This window comes from Lagopus leucura, unplaced genomic scaffold (genome assembly GCF_019238085.1).
Source record: "Lagopus leucura isolate 7727_CA_CO unplaced genomic scaffold, USGS_WTPT01 60320-0_obj-0_obj, whole genome shotgun sequence".
NCBI classification, from domain to species: domain Eukaryota; kingdom Metazoa; phylum Chordata; class Aves; order Galliformes; family Phasianidae; genus Lagopus; species Lagopus leucura.
In genome coordinates, this window is record NW_024964269.1 from 1 (window position 1) to 26,103 (window position 26,103).

Consider the following 26,103-nt stretch of genomic DNA (forward strand, 5'->3'; position numbering starts at 1 on the left):
AGGCGGGACGGGGGGCTGTGTGGGCTGCTGAAGGAGATCGTCAGCGCCGAGGAGGAGGGTGAGTGGGGTCTGGGGGTCCCTGCAGCTCCGCATCACCGCTCCGTGCTGCCCCATTGCCGGGGATCCCCTCCTGCTGGGAGCAGTGCTGACGTTTCTGTGCTCTCTGCAGGGCTGCAGTGGGCGAAGACGGCGCTGAGCTGCGTTCTGACCGCGTGCCGATGGCTCTCCTCCCTGCACGGCTCCCTCCTCCCACACCTCTCGGTGGGTCCCAAAACACTGCGAGTTCCCTTCTGTGATGGGAGGAGAAACGGCGCTGAAAGGGCGCTGGGACAGCAAAGGGATGCAGAGGGAATGAAGCTGAGGGGGGAAGGGGCTTTCTGCCCTCTCAGCGCTGACATCCCCCCTGTCTGCCCCTTCCCCTGCAGCTGACCAGTGAGGATATGATTGCTGCCTTCTCCCAGGCGGTCGACTGGTGAGTGCTGTGTGCTGTGAGGCCACAGTCCGTGCAAGATGTGTGTGTGTGTGTGTGTGTGTCACCCCGTCCCCTGGTGTATCCACACCTGCAGAACGGTGCCGTGGAGCGGAGGGAGAGGACGGCATCACCCCTCTGTTCTGTGCTCAGCCTCCCCAGCACAGGGATGCTGAGGGGATTCATTCCCCATCGCCTGGGGCTGCTTGGTACCCTGGTGCTGTGTGGTGCACGTGGGAGGAACAGCATTAAACTGAACCAGGGCTTGGTGAAGCGGTGAGCGGTGACTGTTTGTTGAGCAGCCTGTGAGAAACAGCCAGGAGGAAGGGAAGTTCGCAGAGGATGCCACCTTGCTGAGCAGTGAAAGCTGAGATTTATTTTGGTGGTGGCTTTGGGAGTTGGAACTGGGGGATGGCAGATGTGGGTCTGGGTTGCTCCCTGTGCCCCTTCCTCCCGCAGGGCCGGCTGCAGCATCCGTGCCTTCGCCTGGCATCCACACACCAGCAAATTCGCCGTGGCTCTGCTGGACGACTCCGTGCGGGTCTACAACTCGAGCAGGTGAGGAGAGGGGCAGCTCCCAAACCCCCCCCCCCCAAACCCACCCCGAGCCACATGCCCAGCAGCCCCCCCTCACCCCTGTGCTCTCGCTGCTCCCTGCCCCCAGAACTTCTCACAGCGCTGCGTTAGGACCCTTCCTCACACCCCCAGCCCCCAGCCAGGCTTTCTCCTGCCCTTCAGCCTCATTTCTCCTCTAGGTTTCCCTGCTCCCCCGGCGGGTCTCGGCAGGCATATAAAGCCCTCCTTAAGAGAAGACTCTCCCGGCTCATGCTGCGGCCCAAGCAGCGCTGCCCCGCTGAGCCACTCTCCCCCAGTTGGGATTTCAAGCCAACAAGTGCCAGATCTCCCCCCGGGCTGTGGGCACTGAATCACACAAGGTGTGCTCCAGCAGCGCCGGCGTCACCTGCCTGGGTCCCCTCTGTCCCCCCCCCCCCCCCAAGGGCACAGCTCACGGTGGGTCCCCCTGCCCGTAGGCTTTAGGCACCCACCACGGTCAGGGCTGCAGAGGGGTCCCCAGGGATGTCCCCCGTTGTTGTTGTGACCCCACTCGGCCTCCTGTCACGCTCCCTCCTCCCCGCAGTGCCACCATCCCATCGCTGAAGCATCGTCTGCAGAGGAACGTGGCCGCCGTCGCCTGGAAGCCGCTGTGTGCCTCCATCCTGGCCGTCGCCTGCCAGAGCTGCGTCCTCGTGTGGCACCTGGACCCCACGTCCCTCTCCACCAGGTGACGATCCCACACGGTGACAGCCCCACACTCGTGCCCCCGAGCCCATTTCTCTGAGCTTCAGGTTAAATCCAGGCTGCTGTCCGTCCGGCTGGGGGTACAGAAGGCGCTGTGGTGCATCACCAGCTCTTGGTGACCCTCCTGTCCCCCATCAGCTGTGGTTTCTGTCCCTGCAGACCCTCATCTGGCTGCGCTCAGGTGCTGTCCTACCCTGGGCACAGCCCTGTCACCAGCCTGGCGTGGGCACCCAGCGGGAAGCTGCTGCTCTCGGCCTCACCTGTGGACACGGCCATGCTGGTGAGTGTGGGGCCACATTTGGGGGTCCGGGGCCGTCACCCCATTGCTGGGACACTCAGGAGGCTGTGTGACCACGGGGGACAGCATTTCCTCAAAGGAGGGTCCTGAATTTGGAGCACTGAGATCTGGAAGCGTCAGCGCCCCGCTCTGTGCCACGTCTGGGCTCTGGCTGACGCTGGGAGCGCTGCCATCCCCCCCCCCCCCCCCAACCCCTCTGTGCCCCTCCAGGTATGGGATGTGTCCACCGAGAACTGCGTCCAGCTGCAGTGGTTCGGGGGCGGTGGGGTCACCTTCTTGGCGTGGTCCCCCGATGGCAGCAAGGTCCTGGCAGCCACCCCTTCAGCAGTGTTCAAGTGAGCTCCTGGCCCCGCTCCTTTTGTTCGCTCTCAATTCCATTACCATTTTCATTCGCCTCCCATCAAAGCACACCTGGCTGCTTTATGTCCTCGCTGCTCCCCTTCTCCCCGTGCCACATATGGGGGGGTAAAGTCAGGTCCAAGGCCTCGGGCTCCTCTCAGAGGGGCTGAATTGGGGCAGGTTTGGGGCAGTTTATCCCTTTCACGTCATTCTCTTTCTCTTGCAGAGTGTGGGAAGCTCAGATGTGGACGTGTGAGAAGTGGCCCACGATCAAAGGGCGCTGCCAGGTGGGGCAGGCGCAGTGGGAAGGGGCATCTCCCCCCACGTGGGGGTGTGCGGGGTGTTCTGACGTCCCCCTGTGCCCCACAGACGGGGTGTTGGAGCCCTGATGGCAGCCGGCTGCTCTTCACAGTGCTGGGGGAGTCCGTCATCTACTCCTTGTCCTTCTCTGAGTACAGGGGTGAGTGACCCCCGTTTGCTTCCCCAGCCGTCGTTTTGCTTTCAGCTATGGGTGGTTGTGGCCAAGAGAGGCTCAGTGTCCATCAGGGAGAGCTTCCAAGCTGCTGTGGTGTAGCAAAGCCGGGACAGCAGGGAAAGGAGTGGAAGGAGGAGGTTTGTGGGGGCCCTCACAGCAGTTGGGTGTCCGTATTTCCCCCCTTGCGTCGCATCTTCAGCTTGGAGCTGCACAGGGAGATTTGCTCTGGCTCTCAGCACTCCTTTTGCACGGAGGCAGTGGGTGCTCACTTCTGTCGAGGGAAACCCTTCCCTGTGCGCCGTCCCAAACACCGCAGACGCTGCTGGGACAGCAGGAGGCTCCACAGCTCCAAGAGGCGGAAATTCCGCATCGTTCTGGGAGCAGAAGAGCAGATTTAGGGCAAAGAGACAACCTGCACACAGCAGGGAAGCAGAAGCGAGCGCACCTGCTGGGACTTCATTTCAGGGGACATGCAGGGCCAGGTGGGAGGTTCGAAAACAGCTTCCATCGTGGCAGATCTGTCAGAGACCACCTTCGAGACGCCCTACGGGGAGGAGAGGTGGGTCTGACTGCGTGCGGCCCCACGGAGCGATGCTGGGAGGTGGAGGGGCTCTGTGCCCCCTCCCCAGCTGTGGGTTCACTGTGCTGTGCTCCAGGGTCGGCGGAGCTGTGCAGTCCATGGTGTGGGACCCCACCGGGGAGAGGCTGGCTGTGATCATCCGAGGTCAGAGCTGTGCTGCAGCGCTGCTCCCTGCCACCTTTGCTCCAAATCTGCTCTTTGTGGGGGGGGGAAACTCCTTAGGGGTCGGGGGTCCGCTCTTCCTCGCTGTGACTTTGCCCCCCTGTACAAAGCATCCCCTGGCGCCCCCACGGTGATGTGCAGTGCCTGTTCCTGGTTATCCCCCGAGGAGAGAGCACTGTTCCGTCCTCACTGCCAGACAGAATCACCTCTCCCAGCCCCACCGCCAGCTCTCTGCGTTCCCACAGCGCCCACGTTGCACCCTGAGCCCCCGGCCCCACTCGAGGAGCAGCCTTGGGATAACTGAGCCATGGAGGCCCTCCTGGCTGCAGAGACAACACAGCTTTGACAGCGCTGAGGTGCAGCGCTGGGGATGCCGTATCGGACCTGAGCTCAGCTGCTTGGTTTTTTGTCCCTCTTATAAAGCTGCTGGGGAGGAAATGGGGAGGGAAAAGCTGCAGGGAAGCAGGGCTGCCCCCGGCCTGTGGGGGATCCCTTTTGAAAGGGAAAGGAGCACTGCAGGCAGAGGTGGTTTCGTTCCCCACGTCGCTCCCGCTTTGCTGTCCCATCGCTGCCCCTCACACCCTCAGCTCACAGCTGCTTCCCTTCCCCCTGCAGGAAATCCCAGCGCTGAGGGGACGCAAACCGTGGTGGCCGTGTTCCGTATCCGCAACAGCCCCGTGTTTGAGCTCCTGCCGTGGTGCGTAGCAGATGGGTTCGGGGCTTCTCATGGTGTTTTGGAGGTTGGTCAAACACCCTCGGGACGCAGTGGGAAAGATGCTGTGCTGCTGCCGTCCCACACTGCTGCTTCAGGCAGTGCTGCAGTACCATTTTGCCCCCAAAGCGGTCACATTTTGGACGTGTTGTCCATTATCCTGAAAAGCCTTTAAGTGCAGCAGAGATGGCGCTTAACCCCACAGCGATGCGTGAGCGCTGCGCCACCTCTCGCTGCAGCTTTCCTTTCCATTCCAGCGGATTCCTGAGGGGGGAGCAGAGCGCCGAGCCGCAGCTCATCGCCTTCCACCCCTGCTTCGAGAAGGGAGCGCTGCTGACCGTGGTGAGTGCGGCTCCGGCTCTCTTTTGCCACACCTCGGTCAGGAATGCAGTGGGTGAAATTGCCCCGCGGTGCAGAGAGGGCGGAGGGAAGGCGATGGTGACCCATTGCTCTTTGGGACGGTGGTGCCCTGTGCTGACGTTTGCGCCGTTGTTCTCTCCAGTGCTGGTCCACGGGGACCATCAGCCACATCCCCTTCTTCTTCCTGAGCTCCCGCCTGCCCTACGGCAGCCCCGGCCGCAGCCCCGCCGTGGTGACGGCCAGCAGCAGCGTGCGGGAGCAGCCGCTCTTCTCAGAGCTCTGACAGCAGCTCAGGACATTTGGGGTCTGTTCCCTGTTCCCCGGGACACCGCGGGGCTGCGGTCCCTTCCTGTACCCCTGCAGGTTCTGCACGGCTCCGTGCTCTCAATTCTGTGGAATGTGGGGTTCAGCCGTCGAGCGCCGTGCAGATTAAAGGTGGCTCCTCCTCCCCACGCCTGGCTCTGCTCCTCGCTCTGTCCTTGTCCAGGGAAAACAAGGAAACGTTCCCTGGAAGTTTGTTGGGGGGATGCGTTCTCAAAGCCACTCGGGTTTGTTTCTGGGGCTCTGGTGCTGCTCTGTGATGTCAGGTCATGGTTTGGAGTGCACCTGCAGGAGAAGAGCCATTCTGTGCCTACAGCAAAGCAGATCTGAGGTTCCTGCTGCTACATTTGTGTGCAACAAACACCTGGGGAGCCCCCAATGAGCGTGGGGTTTTGCTCTGTGGTTACGTGGCTGCACTGAGGGCCGAAGGGGCTGTGAGGGTTCCTTGGCCTTAAATGCAGCCTTTGGGCTTCACCTTGAGGGCGTAAGGAACCACCAGAAGTGCTGCAGCTCAGTGAGACCCAGCACAGCACAGACCTTCCCCTCCCAGCCCATTCAGTGAGAGCTGCTGCAGCCCCACGTGAGCCCTGACAGCGCTGGGGGGAGCAGATGGGCCGGAGTGGGATTAAGGGGAGGCTGAGGGGGGCAGTGCTTAAAGCCCTGGATTACACGTGGTTAATCCCTGGGATTACGCTGTAATCGCTCCGCAGAGGAAACGGGGAGGGAGGGCCCTGCTCAGCCCACCACCCCCAGGACCCACACAACCCTCCTGAGAACCAAACCCCGAAACGAGGCAGGGAAACTGCCCCTCCGCCCCACGGAAAAGACGGCAGCAGCCCAACGGAGACGTGGGGTAAACAACTCACACCGGAGACGTCGAGGGATGCTTCGCCCGCGGGGATCCCCGGTTTGGATCTGCTGCTGGGAACTTCTGCCCCTGTGGTGTCCGTGGTGTCACAGGACGGCGCTGAGCGGCTCCTCCTCCCCGGGGCTCAGCCGCCGGCAGGGCAGCGCCCGCAGGTACTCGAGGTGCAGGCGGGTCTCGGCGCGGCTCCTCCTCACGTAGTGTCCCACGTAGGCGAGGACGGCGCCGAGCCACCCACCCACAGCCACCAGCATGGCCACGTCTGGCACCCGTGGCTGCCCGCTCCCTGCCAGGGTTTCGTTGCGGCCGCCGGCGGTGGGGGGAAGGCCCTGGGGACCCCCCAAAGGGCAGCGGCGGCCTGGGGGGCAGCAGGGCAGCCCCAGAGCCAGCAGGAACAGCCAGGCTGCCCGCATCGCCCTGCAGCGGGAGGCGGGGAGCGAGGGGGGGGGTCTGTGTCCTCCCCAGGACAGCTGGGCTGGTGACGTTCCCCTCCCAGGGGCAGCTGGGATGGAGGGAATCACAGAATTGTAGGGGTTGGAAGGGACCTCCAGAGATCATCGAGTCCAACCCCCAAACCAACAACAGAGTGCTGGGGATGCTGAGGCTGCACCTGCTTTTGCACCTCAGCGTGTGACCTTTTGGAACCCCATGTGCCCCCCTGTGCCCCAGGACACCTCCAAAGCAGCTCCCACTACCTGACCAGCAGATGCATTGGGAATGCACTGGTTTTTTACTGGTGTTGGCAGCCAGTACATAACAGGCCAGGCTTCAGAGCACTGAATCCTTAAAAGCCTCTCGGTCTGCTCTGTGCTTTCGGACCGGTCCAACGCTGTAACTGGGACCAGTGGCAGCTCACAGCTGCTTTGGTGTCCTGCTGTGACCGTGCCAACAGTCCATGCGAAGTCCCAGCACAGACAACTCATTGGGGGGTGGGGAACTCATCCGCTTTGTGCTCCCACCCCCTGCAATGCCAACGTCCTCCGGGCCATCTCCAAAGCCCCCTCCCGCGTACGGTTGCCTCCGATGAAGCCACTGGAGTGCACGAAGACACAGCCGGGGATGCCGGCGAGCTGAGACAGCGCCTCGTCACGAACACCCCGCCATGGCTCGGGGAGAGGGAGGCTGCGATGGTGGGAAAAGGGGCAAGGGGTTGAGATCCTGTCCCCTCCTGGCAGGGGATGCGCTGGGGACAGGGCTCACCGGCTCTCGAAGCTGCGTGGCCCCACCGGGACGCTCTGCACCCGCCACTGCCCGCTGCGGTCGGGGAAAAGCACCAGCTGGAGCGGGTTGGGCAGCGCCAGCTCCTTCTCCAGGCTGAAGAGGTGCTCCTTCCAGGGGCAGCCGCCCTGCGGGAGCTCCAGCATCACCCCGCTTGTGTCCACCTGCAGAGGGAACACGATGCGGCTGCGTGGTGGCACGTGAGGTCCTGCCCTGTGCCCCAGCACTGCCCTGCACCTCAGCTTCTCCCCCCTTTGTGCGCTTTTTACCATCTGAATAGCACAGCCCCCCCCTCCCAAGGTCCCCCTCCCAGAGACCCTGCACTGTGGGGATGCACCACCATTTGTTCTGGGTGCATGGAGAGTGGTGGTGGAGGGTGGGAAGCAACGTGACAGTGTAGTGTTACAGGGGTGCGCAGAGGGTGGCTGTATGGGTGCAGAGAGAGAAACGGGGCGCACAGATGTGCCCTGAGCTGTGCAGGGAGGTCAACACCAAGGGGACCTGGCCTCCCCTTGCCCCAGGCTTCCACCCACCCTTTAAACCCCCCCAAAACAAGCACAGGGAGCACCTCAAAGCGGCGCCGGATGGCGTCCTCCACGAGCGCCCGCGCAGGCAGCCAGGCACGGTGATAATAGTCGAGCCTGTCCATGAACTCACTGCCCACCAGCTCCACTGCCCGCTTAAACCCAGCCTGGGGATGCAGCAGAAGATCAGCAGTGACCCCAAAGAATGCAGCTCTGCGTTCCCCCTTTCCCACGTGTCCCCACCTCAGTGTCCTGGTCGGGGTCGTTCCAGCGGGGGTTCAGGTGCCCCACGCGGGTGCTGAGGTTGGTGGTGAGGGCGTAGCGGGGCTCCCCGTCCGTCTGCGCGATGCCGTTGTCGATGGCATCGATCTCCTCCACAAAGTTCTCATAGAGCTTGGGGACAGGGTGGGGTCAGAACGCCTGGAACCCAACCCCTCTTTTATGGGGTGGTTTCCACAAGGGAAAGTCATGCTGGTGGGTCACAAATCCCCCGTACCTTATCGTAGAGTGCAGTCACAACAGGGCTGTCCTCTGGCTGTCCCAGAAGCCCAGCAAGGATTTGGGAGCCAAAGTGGCAATAAACCAACCCAGCGCTGCTCAGTTTGGTGGTCCAGGGCTTGCTGGGCTGGAGGCTCCGCATGGACTGGGTGAAAGACCTGTGGGGTCGCAGGGTCAGCCCTCGCGGGGGGCTCCCTTATGTGGTGACCCCAACGTGGTGGAGTGCCTCACCTCTGGTGATGGTCATAGCGGTGCCTCTCGGGGTCATATTCGCCCCCCACATCCACCACCACATCGCACTGGGCCAGGCGTTGGGGGTCCCGGGTCCGCACCACCTCTGCGTCCTGCTGAGGCATGGGGTGAGGCTGAGGGGGGCCCACAGTGGGACTGGGGAGAATGGAGACCTCAAGGGGGAAATGGGGACATAAGGGCGGGCACCACATGGGGCGGAGGACCTCAACAAGGAGCTGGGGATCTCAGTGTGGCCCCAGTGAAGGACTGGGGACCTGAAAGCGTCCTCCAGGTGGGACCATGGATTCTGACAACGGCCTGGGGATCGCAAGGTGGGCCCTAAGCGAGACTGGGGACTCCAGCAGGGGGCTGGGGATACCAGAGTGGTCAGTGGGTGAGACCGGAGACGTTATAAGGGAAATGAGGGCAGGAGCGGCCCCCAGCGGAGACTGAGGACCCCAAAAGGAGGCTGAGGACCCCACTGCGGCCCCATAGAAGGATGGGGGACTAGAAAACGTGGGCTTGGGGACCCCAGGGAGATTCTTTAGTGGCACTGAGGGCTCCAGCAGGGCCGGGGGACCCACGGGCGACCCTGAGGAAGGGCAGGACTCGGAAGGTAAGACCGGGTCCGAGTGCAGAAGGGCCCGAGGAGGCCGCGGCCGTACCCGGTAGCGCGGCAGCAGGCGCAGCAGGAAGCATGCCAGCGCCTCGTCGCAGTGGAAGGTGCCATCGTGGGTGCCGATGCGCGGAACGGGCTCCGTTCGGGCCCGCTTGGACCCGGCCCCGCTCCCGGTGACGGCGGCGGCCATGAGGGGAACGGCGCGCAAAGCGCCGCGCATCACTGCGCATGCGCGGTGCCGCCTCCACGACGCCGCGCATGCGCGGCACTGCATCCACAACACTGCGCATGTGCGGCGCTGCCTCCACAGCGCCTTTTGACGGCGCATGCGCACGTCTCGCCTGACGGCCCCCGCCCCGCCCTTCTGATCTGCGCGTGCGCCGGCTCTGCCCGCCCCGCCCTTCCGTTCTGTGCATGTGCGGCTTCGCCACGCCCTGACCCACCCGCGCATGCGCAGAGCGCGCAGTTTTGGACACGTGGAGGGGGCGGGGACGTGGGGACACGGGGGGGGGGTACGTGGGAGGGGAACGGTGACACGGGGCTGCGGGGAGGGGAGCTGAGGAGATACGGGGTGACACAGCGATACGTGTGGTCGCGTACATGCGCATACGGGGATGCGAAAGGAGATGGGGAGAGAGGGACATGCGGACACTTAACAGCACGGACAGACAGAAGGACACCTAGAGCAGCGCCACCCAGACACAAACCCGGACAGACGGACACTTCCAGCAGCTTCACACGGACCCGGACAGACGGACACAGCCCCACAGCGCAGCCGGTGCTGCTCCCAGGCCACGTTTATTTGCACGGAGACGGAGCCCCGCTGCCCCCTGTGCCCACCGCGCAGCGCCCATCCCCAGGCACTGTCCCCAGGTCCGGCTGCCTGCAGGGTCCCCACCCCCCGCTGTCCATGATCGTGACCGCTGTGTGTCCCCAGACGCGGTGCTGCCCGGGTCCCACCAAGGCACTCAGCTCCCGCTGCTCCTCTGCATTTCATGGCCCCAAATCCGTCCTCGTGCTGGTGCTGCTCCCATTGACCCCTCCTGAAGGACCACCACCCTGCAGAAGTGGCTTCAGTGGGGTCAGCGGGGATGGGGCACCTTCCAGAGCTCCAGCATTGCACAGGAAACCTCAGCGTGCCCAATTAGCTCCGCCTGGCCTCAACGTGACAACAGACAACACCCGCACAGGGTTGTGTCAGCAGTGGGGCTGATGTGGGACACGGGGTGGCAGTAGTGCTGGGAACACACATCACAGCCCGGCTGGCTCTTCCTGGCTGTGGTTCCCTTCTCCAACCTCTCACCGCTGTCTGTGGGGCTCTGAGGAGCAGCCTCAGCATTTTCCTGCATGGATCTGGGGTGTGCAATTCCATCAGCATCACATTTCTCAAGTTGGGGGTGAGCGGAGGGGTCCCTCAGGTTCAACAGATGCCATCGATGGTTCCCCAGTGCCATGAATCTGCAAAACCTGAGCCTCTCCTTCCGAGCAGCCCCAGTTTCTGGTCAGAAAAAAAGTGGTTCAAGGCAGCCCAGCCTCAAAACATCCATAAAGGGATAAGTCAGCTCTTGCAGACGAGTGAAAGAAGCACTCATGGGGGGGGGGGGGAAATGCACAGATCTGGGTCTGCAGCGAGCAAACCTCGGCTGCTGTGGCTAAGAAAACAAAGCAGGACCTGCAGTAGTGTGAAACCAAACTATGTACAACCTCCTCCCAGGGTCACAGCCCTCCTCTCGGGACCAAGGCTGACTTATCCCTTTAGACGCGGGTGTTCAAACCCACGGCTGGAATCAGGAGATCTCGTTGCCGAAGACCTCGAGCACCAAGGGCGTGAGCTGCATGCTGTGCTCGGGCTGGAAGGAGAGGCAGCGGTACTGCTTGGAGTGCTCCTCGTTGAGGCTGCGCAGGTCGGCCAGCTTCTGGATCATCTTGGCGTACAGCAGGCGGCTGCCGGGCGGGGGGTGCCTGCAGCGGATGTAGGTCTGCAGGATGTCCGAGAGGCGGTCCTGGATGGACTCCACCAGCGAGGTGTCCTGAACGCCGGGTCGATCTAGGGAACACCAGCATCATCAGATCAGCCCTTGGAAAAGACCTTGGAGGTCATCGAGTCTGGCTGTTAGCCTGGCACTGCCAGGCTTGGGGACATTGGTGGAGCCTTCGTGCTGCCAAAGCGTGGCAGGGTGGGGAGCTTGGGGACGAGCGTCCTCCTACCTGGGGACAGGATGCAGATGGCCATGAGGAGCACGTGCTCTTCCTCGTGAAGGTTCAGCTTCTTCAAGCCCACCTGGAACTTCACGAGCGGCTCGAGGAGCTCCATGCTGTGGCCGGCTGGGGACAGAGAGGAGCTGTTAGCACCTGGGTGAGACCTCAGATCTGCAGCTGAGAGATGAGCGCGGAGCTCAGCGCCTCCTCCTTCAGTGCAGCAGGGCGCCAGGATCACAGAATCACAGGATGATTTTTGACAGAGCTTTAAAAACATTATTTCTTTCAATCTTTCCTCCCCAGCAGCGTCTTTAAGGCAGGAGATTATGGAGCAGATGACTTCAGAAAGGCAATTAACCTACGGGGGGTTTGCGTTCCTTATCGCTCCCACACCGCGCCACGTTGTGCAGAAACACCAAAACACGTTTTGTGTGCCCACAGCCCGCAGCAAACAGATCCCATCCCTGCCCTCTGTGGTCCCACGCCTGGTCCCGATGTGCTGTTTGCTCTGCCTGTTTTCCTTGGGATCTCACTGGGGGATCTCTGCCCTTGCACCAAGGATCTCAGCATCCCAGGGTTACTCCAAGGCTTTGCACCAAGGATCTCAGCATCCCAGGGTTACTCCAAGGCCTTGCACCAAGGATCTCAGCAACCCAGGGCTACTCCAAGGCTTTGCACCAAGGATCTCAGCAACCCAGGGCTACTCCAAGGCTTTGCACCAAGGATCTCAGCAACCCAGGGCTACTCCATGGCCTTGCACCAAGGATCTCAGCATCCCAGGGCTACTCCAAGGCCTTGCATTGAGGATCTCAGCATCCCAGGGTTACTCCAATGCTCTTCCCCAGGTGCTGGCAGATGTTTAAAATCCACCTGAATATCTGCAGTTTACTCAGTACGGTTTTCTTACACCTGAATTTCAGGCTGGGGCGCCACCTTTGAGCCCTCAGCCCGGCAGCACCTTTACCTTGGGTGACATCGCTGACTTTGTACTTGAAGTCATTGCTTCCACAGGTCCACGACATGTCCTCCAAGGTGAAGGACTGGTTGGAGCGCAGCATGATCACCTCAATGGCGCTGGATTTCAGCAGGGCAATCTGATCCTCTGCATTCAGATCCCTGCGGGCGGGAATGAGGAGATGTCCACAACCAGAGGCAAGATCCGGCTTCTCCCTCACCCTGAATTTCTGGGTAATTAAGCAGTGGGTATTTCTGCAGCTCCGTGTATCGAGTGGCAGCACCCAGTGCTCTGGGCTCCAGGCTGACTCTTGCGGGGCTGGTGTTAAACGGGATCTCAGGACACACAAGCAAGATGAGCAGCACTCATGTGGCCTTAGCATCTTTCTGAGGAGCTCAGGCATTTTGTTTATGTGGCCAGGGTGAATCCAGCTCAAGATTAAAGAGGAATAACCCCAGGAAAGGAGAGGGAGGGAGAACAAGAAGGTGAGAACAGAGCTGGGAAGGGGGCAGAGAGAAGTGGAGAAAAATGACTGTGGAAGCTGGGACTGAATTGCCGGGAGCAGAAAACCATCGTGGGTACCTGGCGTGGGGACAACATCTCACCTGAATCCGGGGATCATTTTGGCGAAGCCGATCACCTTCTGTATGCTGTAGCTGACCAGGTCAGCCAAGTGTGGGAGCATGGGGAGCTGGGGCAGCTCGATGCTCATGGAGGGGGTCTCATCGCTCTCCTCGGAAAGATCCAGGTTGGAAAACATCGGGGGCTCCATGGGCTCTGGAAAGAGGGAGGTGGTCCATGGGGGTGAGATGTAACAGGGAGGGGTGTCAGCCCGAAGCAGGGATGGTGCCTGTTGTGCTGGGAGGTCTTTGTCTTGGGCTGGGAGAGCGCTTTGGTCACACCAGCTGTGGGATTTTTAGTTTAGGTCTAACTGCAGGCAGAGCAGCGGCAACCCAGCTCATGGTCCCGATGCAGCCAAGCACTTCATGCTCTCAGCTCATCAGGAGCCTTCTGAACACCCTCAGGAGGCTCTTAGAGTCAAATGCATTCCCTAGGAGAGCTGAGACAACTATTTCGTTCTTGGCCAAGCTTAGAAAAATCTCTTCCCCTTTTGCTTCCATAGCATAAGGATGCCTGAAATGCCACACAGAGAGCTGAGTCCAGTACCTGGGAATGCACCGAAGGCATCAGAGCCAAAAACATCATTGGGGTCCTCCGAGGAGAAATCCTGGGACACGACACAGGAGGATTGCGTTGCTGTATTGCTGCTGACTTTGCTTCTCACAGGGGGCTGGAAGAGAGAGCGAGGTGAGAGGAATGGGGCTGGGAGAACAAGCTTGAGGGGAGCACCGAGATATTTGCACCGGGTTTTATTAGGATGAAACTGATGAAGTTTCTTGGAGCTGCTGGTGCTGAGGTGGGAATCGGGGCTGTCGTGCCCCCCAACGTACCCGAAACTTGTTGAAGTCGGAGTAAGTGGTGTCGAAAGTTTTGTGGTGGGCCTCGAGGAGGATGTCAATGACTTTCTGCTGCTCCTCCGACAGCTTGGGCTTCAGGCTCTCCTTCAGCGCTTCCTCCTCTTTGCGCTTCAGGATCATCTCACGCTTCCTCTGCACCTCCTCATCCGTCAGGATGACTGCAGGGATGGAAGGAAAGAGCGAAGGGTCGCAAACAGGCACTGGGAAACCGGCACCGAAGCGCCTCAGGTGTGCTGCAGCCAAGCAGCATCCCTCAGCGTTGCTAATGGGTCACTGAACCTGCATCGACCCTATTACTGAACCCGCTCCTGTCCTCGCCTGCTGGCTCACGGCTCCCTGCTATGCACCATTTATGGCCCATTTGGGTGCCGTTGGGTGCAGTCAGGTCACGTCAGCACCGCCACGGCTTTGCTCCAGACCTCACTGTTTGCTCTGTGCTTTCGGGTGAAAGGAATTTCAAGATGTGGGCCGATGGGTTCGTGCACACTGCTCTCAGCTCCGACAACAGGGGGAGCGCAGTGCGGTGGGCAGCAGGATCACAGTTGTTTTTCAGCTGAGGGGACACACAAACACGGTGGGGATGGGTGGTGGCTGGACCAGATGATCCTAGCGACCTCTTCCAACCTCAATTGTTCTGTAATATACCCATTTATTGCTTGTATTATGAGCAACAGCCTTCAGCAGCAGCCAAAGGTCGAGTCCAAAGGCGACGAGCAAAGCTTCTCCCGTTTATTAGGGATGTTTGAACATCCAAAGGCAATTCGGGCTCCAATGTGACCCTTATAAAGAACCTAAAGACCTGAAGAGCCTCACAAGGTTGGAAAAGCAACAACAAGCACCCACCTTTGCACCCAACGGCTCGTTAACGCTCCCAATCAGCAAAGCACATCCACTGTTGGGTCCTATAAATAGCAGTGCCCCTTCATTGAGAAGCTATTAGCCCCAGAACCACTTATTAGCAGAGCAGCCCAGCGTGTTTTATCTGATGGCAGGCGGCTTCCTGCGGTCGGGTGGAATCTGGAAGGAGAGGCTGACGAAGGCAGCGGGGCTCAAGGAGCCATTTGCACTTCTTGGCCCCTTCTGCTGCCTTTTGCCAACAGCATTTTTCCAATACGTTTTCAAACTTGCACAACGACCTCGGGGGGGGATTTAAAGATCTGGAGGTACTGAATGAGCGGCTGAGGCCAAAAGGTCGCTCCTGTGACCGGCACGGAACGGTCAGTGCTGCAGGGGGCAGCCCAGGCGAAACGGGGAATTCGCCATCTCCTGTCCTATTAGGAAAGCTTGGGATCCATCCAGGAGCTGCATGCAAGGAGAAATCACTGAGGAATGCAGCAGCACTGGGAAGCACCACGTGGGGCTGAAGGGGGACAGAGCTGAGATGGGGTCAGCGGCTCCTCAGCCACCCCAGCACGGAGGAAAGTGAGGAAGAGGAGTTGGGATGGGAGGAAGAGCGCATGCACCGACCCCTGGTCAAATCCCCTAAGGCAGATGGATTTCCCTGTATGGGATCTGCACAACAAAGCATCTTTCTTTATTTGTCCCGGGGTTTCAGCGCTTTGAGGCCTGGCAGACTGTGGTGCGGGCTGCACGTTGCTCTGAACCCATTGCAAAACCACCGCCAGGGATTTGGGTCGGTGCTGAATGCTCTGATGGGACTTGCCAGAGCCTACAGGAGTCTAAAACCCGAAGGAAGCCCCGCAGGCAGATCGAAGGTGTTTTAAAGATCAGAACGACGCGATAAACGCAATCGCAATTCCCTTCCAGCTCATCTTGCAAACAGAGGCGGTGCTGTGCGAGCCCCAACAGAGCCCGGCACCAGCTCAGCCAACGGGGAGCAGCAGAGCTGAAGCTTTGGGGTGAGAAATGGTAACAGCACAACGTCAGCGCAGGACTGACGGGCTTTATAAAATTCCTGGGAAAAAAGGCTTCGTCTGCACTCACCTCGTGCACACGGAAGGATGGATGGGGCCAACGCGCCCCAGCCTGCATCTTCAGCTTGAGATCAGATCCCAGGGCTGCTCCCTTCCCCAGAGCCGAGCTGGAGCTGTGCTCACAGCTCCTGGCACAAACAGAGCTGCAGCGGAACGGCTGTGGGCTGCCCTGACCCGAAGCACGGGAGGAGGAGAAGCCAACATGTGCACATCACTTCTGTTCAGACACAGAACCGACCTCTGCAGACACCACAGGGACAGAGGAGAAAGCCACAGGGCTGCTCTGAGGTTACTGAGAGCACGAGGAAACGGCTGGTGGGTGAGGATCTGAGCACACAGCCTCGGCCAAAGCGGGGAGCTGGAGGTGCTGGGGATGGCATGGAGGGAGACGTGCGCCATTGGGAGAGCAAAGGGCAGCCGAACACCAACCGAAACGAAACAGAGCAAATATCAGTGTGAGACTGCTCCCTGGATGGCACTCAGGCACTGCATCAAAGCTTGGCAGGCAGCATTTCAGCTGGACGTGGGGACACCACACAGCCCCAGAAAGCCCCGTGGGTTCCTTTCCATCCCCAAGGAGTGGCATTGAGGATGGGGGGAAGCAGAACTGCCCCTGCGGCAGCAGCTCTGCAGTGAATGAAGCCATGCAGTGATCCGCAGGGTGAGGGCTGGGCAGCACAGTGTGTGTTTAATGTGCCACAAGGCATCAGGGCAGGAATCATCCTCAAAGAGCCCTGCAGGGCGTTGCGACCCCGCTGCATTGCCAAAAGCGCCCAGGATCGCTCTGCAGCCATTCTCACGAGACGCAGCCTTCACAGGGTGCAAACCTAATTCCTCCCCACTGCCTCTCCCACAGCTCTGCCTTCGCTTCCCCCACATCCCAGCTCCCGCATAACGCTCTGCAATTCATCCACAGGCAGACAAACTGCAGCAGGACACTGCAAGCACAGCTGGATCCTCCCAAGGAGGCTCCTCGATCCTGGCACCGTGACAGGCACCCAAAATCCCCCAGCAGTAGCACAGCAGGGAGAGATGCAGTGAGGCTGCTTTGGCCGCTCAATTCAGCGCCGTGTTTTCTGCCTCCCTGCTTTGCACCGCAGCACAAGGCAGCCAAGGGGAAGCACATCCCCAGCCCACGTGTGCTGTAATGACTGCAGAGCTGATAAAAGCAAGGGAAAGAGAGGGCAGCGAGGCCAAGAGAGGTGAATTACCCACAGGTAACGCACGGCCCTGGAGGGATGGGTGCCCCTTCTGGAGCACCACGCAGCTGGCGGGAGGCAATTTTGCGGGATGGAAGGAATGAGCTCAGCATTGCTTGGGCCATCTAAAAGGAAACAGCCCGAAAACATTTCCAAACGACGCGGCTTTCGCCTTCGCCCGTGGCCTGACGCTGTCCCCTAAGCTTGCCCTGTGCTTTACCCCACGCAGATAAGATGGGTGGAAAACCACAAATATTTGCTAACGCTGCTGGCAGATTGCAGCTGTGGATCAGCCCCCGGCCCTGACCCTCACTGCTGGGCTCAGCGTGTTCCTATGGCTGCAACTCATCCCTTCCTTGGTCCCTCGTGGGGACAGCGGCTGTCCTCAGCTCCCCAGGGAGCGCAGCAGGGCAAGGCTTCTGCTCTGCCATTTTCAACACACACAAAGCCTTCACCTTCTTGAGAGCCCCTCACTGCAGCACCGAGCCTGGAGCCGTGCAGACGTGGCTGGGGGCAACGCTGAAAGCCACCCAAGACGTAGGACAGGAGGAGGAGACGGAGCTGCCTGCACCAGACCTCAAATTAACGCAAGCACAAAGAGCGTCCACATCTGCCTCCTCCTCCTTATCCAGTTTTGCTCTAATTTCTGCTTCGGACCCATCAAACCAAGCCCATCCCTACCCGTGCCAGCAACCGCAGCCCGGGGAAGACACGAGCCCACCCCAAGAGTTCAAAGATCCCCGATGCCACCTAAAAATAACAGCAGCACACCTTGTTCCCATTCACTGAAGCAGCAGCAGAGGCTGCAGGAAGGCTATTTTTAGGCTCCTCGGTTAGGTTTCATTAATACAGAATCCGTTTGCTAAGGGGGGTCGCTTACAAGTTAACCCTGAGGCGGGCAGGCGAATCCCTCAGTGCATTTTCTGACCCTCCCTGGGTAATTGACTGCTACAAGTCAACACATTTCCCTTGTTGGCAACGGTGATGCCAAACAAACTGCAGTAACCAGGGCTGGAGGCTCCCAGCCAGGCAGCCTCGTGCGCTGGGGCATTTCAGCGCTCTCCTTTTCAATCAGCTCAGTGCTTTTCCTCCCTCTGAGTGAGATAAGATCCACAGTGTAAACACGCCATCAACGAGGACGGCTCTCCTGCTGCTCTGGGAACACCTCAGAGCCGGGTTTGGGAGCAGAAAGTGCCTAACAGTGCTGTTCCAACCAAGAAATCAGGTGTGACAACAAATGCCAAAGCAGCAGAACACCAAAGCTGTGCTTTGTGCAGTGCTTCCCACAGCTACAGGGAGCAGCTCTGGCCCTTTGCTGTGTCCAATCATTAAACCAAAGGGAGCAGCTGTTTCTGCAGGGCAGAACATGGGATGCAGACCTGCTCCGGTTTGCTTCCTCACCATCCCTGTGCTCTCACAATAGAAGGATTCACCTGGTGCATTGCCTGCTCTTTGCTTTCCTACCCCCCTACAGAGCACAGCTGGCACTTTACACGATTTGGGGGCCTCCTATTCCTCAAGATCTGTTTGATCTCCGGGGCTCCTGAACGTTTAGGCATTATTTTTCTTCAAGTTCTTTGCAAGTTCTGGTTTGCAGATCTGCACCCCGTGCCACCGGGCGCTGTTTGTTCTCCGCTCAGCACATAAGGAAACGTTCAGCACTTCCATTTGCCAAGCCAGCTCTGAATTTTCAAGCCCATCAATCATGGGACAGGCTGTCCTGTTTGCAGTCTCCTAGCAGAGGGCTGTTATTTTGGTTTAAACTCCTGAAGTCTCGGGGCATAGAAAGCACGCGTGTGTAGGAGGAAACGTGCCAAGCAGCTTTTATTTTTAAAAGCTGCTTATCTATAAATACAGTCGGAAAAAAAAACCCAAATATTTGGACAACATTAACCTGTTTAGATTGGGTTAAAAAGTGCTTTACTTCCCTCTGCTATTTGTTTAAGTCTCTGCGTTGCACGTGGCGGGACGGACGGACCCTGCTGCAGGACCAGGGGCCTGAAATAAAGCTATTGCAGAGCAAAAGGTGGAACGGCTGCGAGTGCAGCTCCCCATCCCTCAGCATCAGCACTCGGAGGCTCTCCAGCTCTCCCTGCCTGCTCAGCCACGTGCTGCGGGAGGACGATGACTTTGCACAGGACAGGACGTGAATGGGCTCCATCCGTGAGTTAATCAGCAACAGCCCCGGATGTGCTCACCGTGCAGCTGCCAGCAAAGCCAGCTCACGAACGCCTCAATCATTAAATGAGCCCCGTGCAATCATTACCCACGCCGTCCCCCTGCCCTCTGCATCCTCTTCGAATCCTCGTGCGGGTTTTAAAGCCTTGAGCACAGAGGTTTGAAGAAGAAGGGCGCCAAGGCCGCGAGGCTGAGCCCTGCACACCCAGCGTACTCACACTCCTTCATCATCCCGATGTCCACGCAGCGTTTCAGCCGGCAGGCCTGGCAGTGCCGCCGGTTGTCCTTGGTGATTTTGCAGTCCCCGTTGAACGGACAGGTGAACATCGCTTTCCTCTTCATGCTTCTCCTGCAGAGGAAAAAGAGGGGACAAAAAAAAATCAACAACACACCCTGGGTCACACAGCGCTGTTTGCAGTGCACGAGGGATGCTCCAAGCAGCAGGAGCGCAGATCCAAGTGTCTGGACAGCAAAACTGCTGGAGAAAGGCTGCTGAGAGAGGGAACGACTGACCTGACACCCAGCAGCTCAGCTGGGCTCTTGGAAAGGCTCAACTTGGAAGGCCGCAGCTGCGTGCATGCACATTTGGGTTTGATCTTCCAGGTTTGGACAGCATGGCAAAGGTGCCCTCAAAAGGACACAGCCTGCGGGCTCAGCACCACTGAAACGGCTTTCTGGTTTCACGCTGTTTTGAAGCCCAAGAGGAGGAGGTGGAACGGTAGAGAAATGTCCATCCAGGGACAGAGAAACCAGAGGACACAGCAGCATGTACTAAAGCGGCCTTATTAAACATTTACCAGCCTTTAAAGCCTGGCTTTGCTAGAATAACTGGCTGGAGTGCATGCTTGCATGTGCACGAGAAAAACCTCACTGCAGGACATGAGAGAAACAACACTCAACATAATAACCTCTTTTCCACCAAAACCACACCGTGCCACGTTAATCCGCTGCTACGATCAGGACTGCAAAGCTTCCAAGTACAAAGGGTCAAAGCCACAGGTCCCAGCTACAAGCTCCTGATATCCACTAATGACACACTGCAGGACAACTGAGTTTGGCCATTCAGGGTGGTTTCGGCGATGCCACATCTCTGCTTTGGAGAAAGCGACTCGATGATCTTCCATCGGCGAGCAAGGCTTATCTTTACGTGCATTTCTACACACAGCACTCATTTTAAATGAAGATGTGAGTTTGAATGGAGGCAAACTGAACCCCTGGGCTGGAAATGAAGTGATCAGAAGGGCAAACAAAGCAGAAAAGCACATGGAAAGAGAGCAGCACCGAGACACAGCTGGAGTACAACAGTGAGAAACCAAACCGCCTGAAATTAACGCCCCCATATGGAGTCCTGCAAGGAGGAGCAGTGATAAAATGCTCTTGCAATGCCAAGTGGACGCGGTCCTGAGCTCCGTGGGCACAGGACAGGGATCTCCAGGCCAGGAGCAGCGCCAGGGCTGTGCCTCTAGGGTATAAATACACACGGTGCTCCTGGGCTGCAGACCCGTGAGGGTGCAATTAGAGGCTGCTTTCCAAACGGAGATGTAAACAGCCAGGTTTCACCCTCCTCTCACCTCACAGATGTGTAAACGCATCTGGGGAAATGAATTCAGGAGAAGCTGATGGCAGAGCCTCCAGCACCTGCCTCCGCAGCCCTGCCTCTGCGTTCTGCCTTACAGCTGGGTTTTGGTTTGACCGCTTTTCTCTGGGTTTTCCCCTTCTGCTAAAACCAGCATCGTTCCAGGAACGAGGACAAACGCTGCCCAGCCCAGGGGCAAAGCAGGGTTTGCAACCAAACACCCCTCAATCCCCCAGTTTCGGTGAACAAATCTTTGTAATTTTTGGGTATCTGGAGCAGCGTCTTCTGCCCCACAGCCCAGGGCAAGGCTGGGGAGGGCACAAACAAGAGGAACGTGAGGCCCCGGAGCGGGGAAAGCTGCCCTGTGTGCAAGCCAACATTATGGTTTTGGAATGAAAATTGCAGCTTATTTGAACCCAGGGCGGCGGGGCACCACGGAGGGTTTCTGAGCAGCGTTTCCCTGCCCTGGGGTCGGCGGCCCCGCAGCGCCCAGCCTTGCATCAGCAGAGCGAGCGCAGCCGTCTGGCTCCGGTGTATTTTTGTACAGCCCCACAAGTGGCCATTTCAGGGCTCATTTACAGCCCCGTCCCAGGCAGGATGTTAAATATAACCTTCCCTCCCTGCACTGAGCTGGTGGCAGTAAACAAAGCCTCAGCCGGGGATGGGGAAGGAAGGCTGCAGCGAGTTTGGGGTCACCCGGATCACCCCAAGCTCTGCCCGTGCTGTGATGGGGAAACAGGGAGAGAATTTGCACCAGCGTTGCCCCAAATTGTGGCTCGGTGCCTGCAGAAGGAGGGATGGAGGCTGCAAAGCCTGCCTATGGGACTCCCAACCCACAGGGATGGGCAGAGCTGTGCTGAGCCCCACGGCGCTGATCTTTGTGCGAGTGAAGTGGGATCTCAGCGCACACGGCTCTCACACTGACGGAGCCCACGTGATGCTGCAGGTCCCAAAAGCAGCCCTGCTCCTCACCAAACCCCACTGCAGCCTTCCCGACTCCACATTTCAGTCGCCATCCCTGTAAGCACCACTGGGATTCATTTTGGCACTGCCTTTTACCCATAAAACAGAGCAAAGCTGTCACACGTTGGGGTTGGATAATTCTTATTCCTTCCTCGTTGCACCTCCACAGCCCCCAGGGAAGCCCAGCATCAACAGCAAGTCCAACAGCTTTGGCCCTCTGGCACCGTTCTCATTCTCTCCCCCAAATCCCTCTGGGAGCCGTCAGCCACCTCTTATCCCAACCTGTCTTTGGAGACCCCTTGGAACATTTTTGTTGGGCAGCAGGCTTTAGGATGAGGCCTCGAAGCAAGCTGAGGAGTAAGGCTGCTGTGCCTGGTTTCTGCTGCTCACTTTCTACCATTTAAACCAGCATTTTGGCTCATCCAAACCATTCTCACCTCGGCCAGGTGCACATCTCCTGCTGGATGCACCTCCTGGACTCTGCATTACGTGGATTTCAGCCTCCTTTCTCCCATGCATAGAGTCATAAAGGCTGGAAAAGGCCACTAAGATCCACCAGTCCAACCATCAACCCATCACTGCCACGCCATCAACTCAGCACCACTCACAACCCAAGCAGCAGCTCACAGGTTGCCTCCTTCCAGCAACAGGAACAGGAGGGCAACACAACAGGATGGAGACTGGAAGCTGAACGGCTCACGGCCCCGGGGATTTATTTCAAAAGAAAAGAGGAATTCATCTCTACTTCTATGGAGAACAGGGCAAAGACCAACTGGGGAGGATTACAGGAGTGGGAGAAACGGTGATGCAGACAGGATGGGTGGGGAGCTGCTGGGTTTTGAAACACGCAGAGCCTTTCCGAGCAGCTCTGCTATGAACACCCAGTGTCACTGCGCTGGAACTTCACAATAAACCAGAGAAACTGCGGATGCTTCAGCCAAGTCGCAGCAGAATAAATCACCCTGGCTTAGATGCATTTTAAGAGCCCCTGAGCAAACAGCAGAGCTCAATAAAAGGCCACTGTTGCCGTTGGCATCATTAATAAACAGCGGCCTTTGAAGCCAGCGGCCAAAGGTTGCCTCAGGGCTGTTTGTGCTGCAGCTTACGTGCACGTTTGAGCACCCAGAGGTGCCAGTAAATTCCTAACGCCTTTTATAAAGCCATGAAACCCAGGTCCTGATTTCATGCTGGGGAATCGTCCACACAGATACGACCCAAAGCAGCTGGGACCGACCGGGAAGTTCCTTCACCCCAGGTTTTGCCACTGCAGCCTGGAATCCCCTCACCTCCTCTGTTCCTTCCAGGCTCAATTCTGACTTGCAAGGCAGCCACCAGGAATTGGTATCTGTGCGTTGGCTCTTCAAAAACCTGCTCAGGGAGCTAAAACCAGCAAGTGCACATAGGAACAAAGTGTTTGTGGTCTGTGCAAAGGGATGCGTAGATTTTCTGGGTGAGTTTTAAGGGGTCCAGCTTCCCCCATAGCAGTGCTGTGGTGTTTTCAGGCAGAAAGCACCTGCACATTGTGGTAGCAACAAGGATTACTCAATTCACCGGTTCTAAATAGCTTGTAAACAAGCCTGGTTGGGCAAGAAAGAACACACCAAGACCCAGCATGGGGATGGCGTGCCTGGAAAGCAAGATGAAGGAAAAGTAGAGCCTTAAATTGAAAATCAAGGCCTTATAGGGGGCATGAAGGGCTAGCTGACGATGAGTGCTTTTCACACCATTAAAACATCTGCTCAGAAATGCTGCTGCAGCTGCGTGTCGTGCTGCACATGATTGCACCAGCAGAGATGGGGAAGCAGCAGAGTGCAGAGGAGGGCTGACAGCGATAGCAGCTGCTCTGCAGCCAGTTCAGGATCAGCCCCATCCACCCCACAGCCACCGCAGGCACGGAGGGGACAGGGAAGCTTGGGGCCACCAAACCAGAGCGTGAAGGGCAGCACCTGAAAGCAGAGTCACTCACTGAGCAGCAGGAATTGAGGAAAATGTGGTTGCTCAGGTTGGCCAGGCTGCGGTGTGTGAAAACCTCCATCCAGCCCCAAAATTCCTGCCAGGGGAGGAGCTGTGACTTCGCTCTGCAAACCTGCGCCCCGGTTGCTGTCACAGCCCTGCTGAACACACAGCGATGTGCTCTGGTGTCTGCAGCCCACTGCCTCCATCTCATTGCAGCACACAGTGCTTGAGCAAGGCTCTCCCTGCCAGTCCCACGCCAGCCATTATCTCTCCTCGTCTCTCTTAGTCATTCTCTCACTTGGTGCAAGCGACCTGAATTCCCACGTGAATGGTTTGACACCGTCAGGGCAAGCGAGCCACTAAAACACCCACCAACTTCCAGCTCATCAGGCCCTCGGATGGTTTTGCCTTCGTTAGGAGCAGCTGCAGACCAGGAGACACTCACCTGATGGCTGAAAAAAGCCTCAAATCAGCTGCAAACAAAAACTACAGCTGTTCAAACTCCCAGACCGCCGGCTCTGGGTCTGCTCTTCCCAGCCCAGGCTCACGCTAGAGGCTGGCATGCTCCTATCTATGCAGCATGTGAAGTCTGCGAGGCTCCTAACAGATGGCCGACAGCCCCTGGTAGCCACAAGAAGGGAAATACAGGGGAAACACCTTGTGGGGTCGGAATTATTGAGGACACGTTGGCTGCCTGCAACGCAAAGCCCTGCAGGGCTGCACCCTGAGCACCAGCAGCAGTCAGTGTGTGGGGTGGGAATCTTTGCTCAGCTCACCTGAAGAAGCCCTTGCAGCCCTCGCAGGTCATGGCGTTGAAGTGGAAGCCGGTGGCTCTGTCCCCACACACCCCACAGATTCGGGGCACGTTGCGATCAAACTCAGCGGCCGGGTCGGGGAGGGATGTGCTGGCAGCCATGGTGTCCATCTCTGGAGGGGCAGAGGAAAGCAGTGTTTGTGGCAGCTGTCACAGCTTTACAAGAAGCAAATCAGATGCAAATAAAGGTGTTGGTTTTGGTGGGTTTTTTTTGCTTGCATTCAGTGTGACAAGAAAAGCTTCTGTGTTCCTCTGGCTCTACGTCATGACACCATCACCAAGCAGGATCATAGCACATGTTTGTGGATCTGCCCGGTGAGGGCAGGACCGACCCCCACAGCACAACGTGCTCACGTTCATTTGCTGCACTTCAGCAATCAGACCCCAACAGCCCACTTCCAAACCCAGATCCTTTCTCCTCCACTCCTTCGCGCTTGGCTTCCAAAAAAACGAGCCTTGAAAGAAGCCAAATTCACCCAAAGCAGAGATGCAAAACCGCAGGGGAAGAGGTCACAGCCGGAGCAGAATTTCCCCCATGCAGACGGGAAGCAGCGCCAGCACTGCAGCAGCTCCCGTAAGTCAGACAAATCCCAAACACAAATCCAATGAGCATCGTTCCACAAATCCTCAAAGGGGCAGAAAGAAGGAAGGAAGGAAATGGGGCTCCCAGTGCAGAGCATGTGAAGCTGAAAGGAACGCCGCAACGGAGCTTGGCACCGGCTGCTTTCCTGGCTGCTTCTCTTCTCCTTTTCCCCATTTTTTTCTTTGCCTTTTCCCTTTCTTCCCCTTTCCTTTTTCCCTCCTTTCCTCCCCTCCCATTTCTTAAAACTATTTCTTTATTTTAAAGGCCATTCAATGCTTTCTCGAGAGGCACCACAAACAGCTGCTGCCTCTTTGGCTCCACGCCGCTTTCTTGAGCCTCTCAGCTGATGCTGGGGATTTCCTGCATAAAACACCATCAGACAACGAAATCTGGAACAAAAGCGAGTTAAAAAACCCCAAAGGAATCGAGAACTAAGAGCACAGCTCTTCAATTTAAGGCTCAGTAGGAGTGTACCCAACTGCTACGGCTTGATCCCAGGGCAGCCCAGGCTCCTCTCAGCCCCGTTGAGGTGCAGTGGTTCTGCACAGCTTGCACACACATGGGGGAATGGCCATGGGGCACCTGGAGCCCAAAGCTGCTCCGGGAGCTTTCAGTTCTTGGTTTCACATCCACCTTAATGGGAGCTCAGCACAAACAACCCTCTGAGAGCCTTTAGAGAAGAGTTCTAATCTGCTAAGCTTGGAGAGAGAGAGAGAAACAGGAGGAGGATCCTGCAGGTGGGGTTACCTGCATCGGGGAGGTACGCCATGCTTTGCTGGTCTAAGTCCCAGGAGCTGCACAGCTGAGACATGGAGACACCTGCAAGGAAGCACAGCGTGCAGTGAGACGGCCCAAGGGAGAGCACCCACCCCACAGCCCCCTCTGCACCCCACGGGGGCACAAAGAACTGCCCCACACGGCACAGCGCTGGGAGATGTCACAGCTCTGCATGGGGACACGTTGCTAAGGGAGCAGGGAATGCAGAGCAAGGGCACAGGGAGGAAAGGACACAGCGAGGGAAGCACGACGCGTGCCGTTCACCCCGGTGATGTTTCCCCATCATTCTCCTTCCCACCATTCTGCCCATCAGGCATCCAGCGCTGTGCGATGGCGCAAAGCAGAGCCAAATGGCTGCTATAAACGTGGGGCATCACAACAGCGGAGCACAACTCCTCAATGTCAATGGCATCGATGCCAATGATGAGAGCTGAGGATGGGGATTTTGCTCCCGCTTGGCATCACTTTGCTCTTTCAGCCTGCAGAAGGGGAAGCATCACAACGGCACCGGGCTGACACCA

At 58.3% G+C, this 26,103-nt stretch overlaps 3 protein-coding genes across 4 annotated transcripts; 1 reads left to right on the plus strand and 2 right to left on the minus strand.

Annotated features, from left to right (window-relative positions):
• Positions 1-3: 3 nt before the first annotated feature.
• Positions 4-5,146, plus strand: LOC122191625 (aladin-like; the record flags this gene model as incomplete). The annotated part of the gene is made up of 14 exons (XM_042891956.1): positions 4-58; positions 170-261; positions 426-472; positions 929-1,027; positions 1,608-1,751; positions 1,928-2,048; positions 2,277-2,401; positions 2,632-2,692; positions 2,775-2,865; positions 3,346-3,439; positions 3,537-3,604; positions 4,238-4,319; positions 4,592-4,676; positions 4,837-5,146. Coding segments are annotated over 14 exons (1,305 nt in total), but the record flags the coding sequence as incomplete, so codon positions are not given.
• Positions 5,147-6,801: 1,655 nt separating this feature from the next.
• On the minus strand, positions 6,802-9,190 carry LOC122191624 (MYG1 exonuclease-like). Of its 2 annotated transcripts, none has more exons than XM_042891955.1 (7): positions 9,017-9,190; positions 8,352-8,464; positions 8,119-8,278; positions 7,866-8,015; positions 7,667-7,789; positions 7,081-7,262; positions 6,802-7,002 (listed from the first exon to the last, which is right to left on the minus strand). In XM_042891955.1, the coding sequence occupies exons 1-7, from the start codon at positions 9,188-9,190 to the stop codon at positions 6,819-6,821; spliced, it is 1,086 nt and encodes a 361-aa protein (XP_042747889.1). In that variant the 3' UTR covers positions 6,802-6,818. The 2 variants fall into 2 exon arrangements, with proteins under 2 accessions (XP_042747889.1, XP_042747888.1); XM_042891954.1 differs by having other exon boundaries at positions 8,352-8,467.
• Positions 9,191-10,315: 1,125 nt separating this feature from the next.
• On the minus strand, positions 10,316-25,633 carry LOC122191623 (vitamin D3 receptor). The gene is made up of 9 exons (XM_042891952.1): positions 25,553-25,633; positions 24,185-24,335; positions 19,132-19,262; positions 13,576-13,760; positions 13,292-13,415; positions 12,730-12,901; positions 12,134-12,285; positions 11,179-11,295; positions 10,316-11,017 (listed from the first exon to the last, which is right to left on the minus strand). The coding sequence occupies exons 1-9, from the start codon at positions 25,614-25,616 to the stop codon at positions 10,758-10,760; spliced, it is 1,356 nt and encodes a 451-aa protein (XP_042747886.1). The 5' UTR covers positions 25,617-25,633; the 3' UTR covers positions 10,316-10,757.
• Between the last annotated feature and the right edge of the window lie 470 nt (positions 25,634-26,103).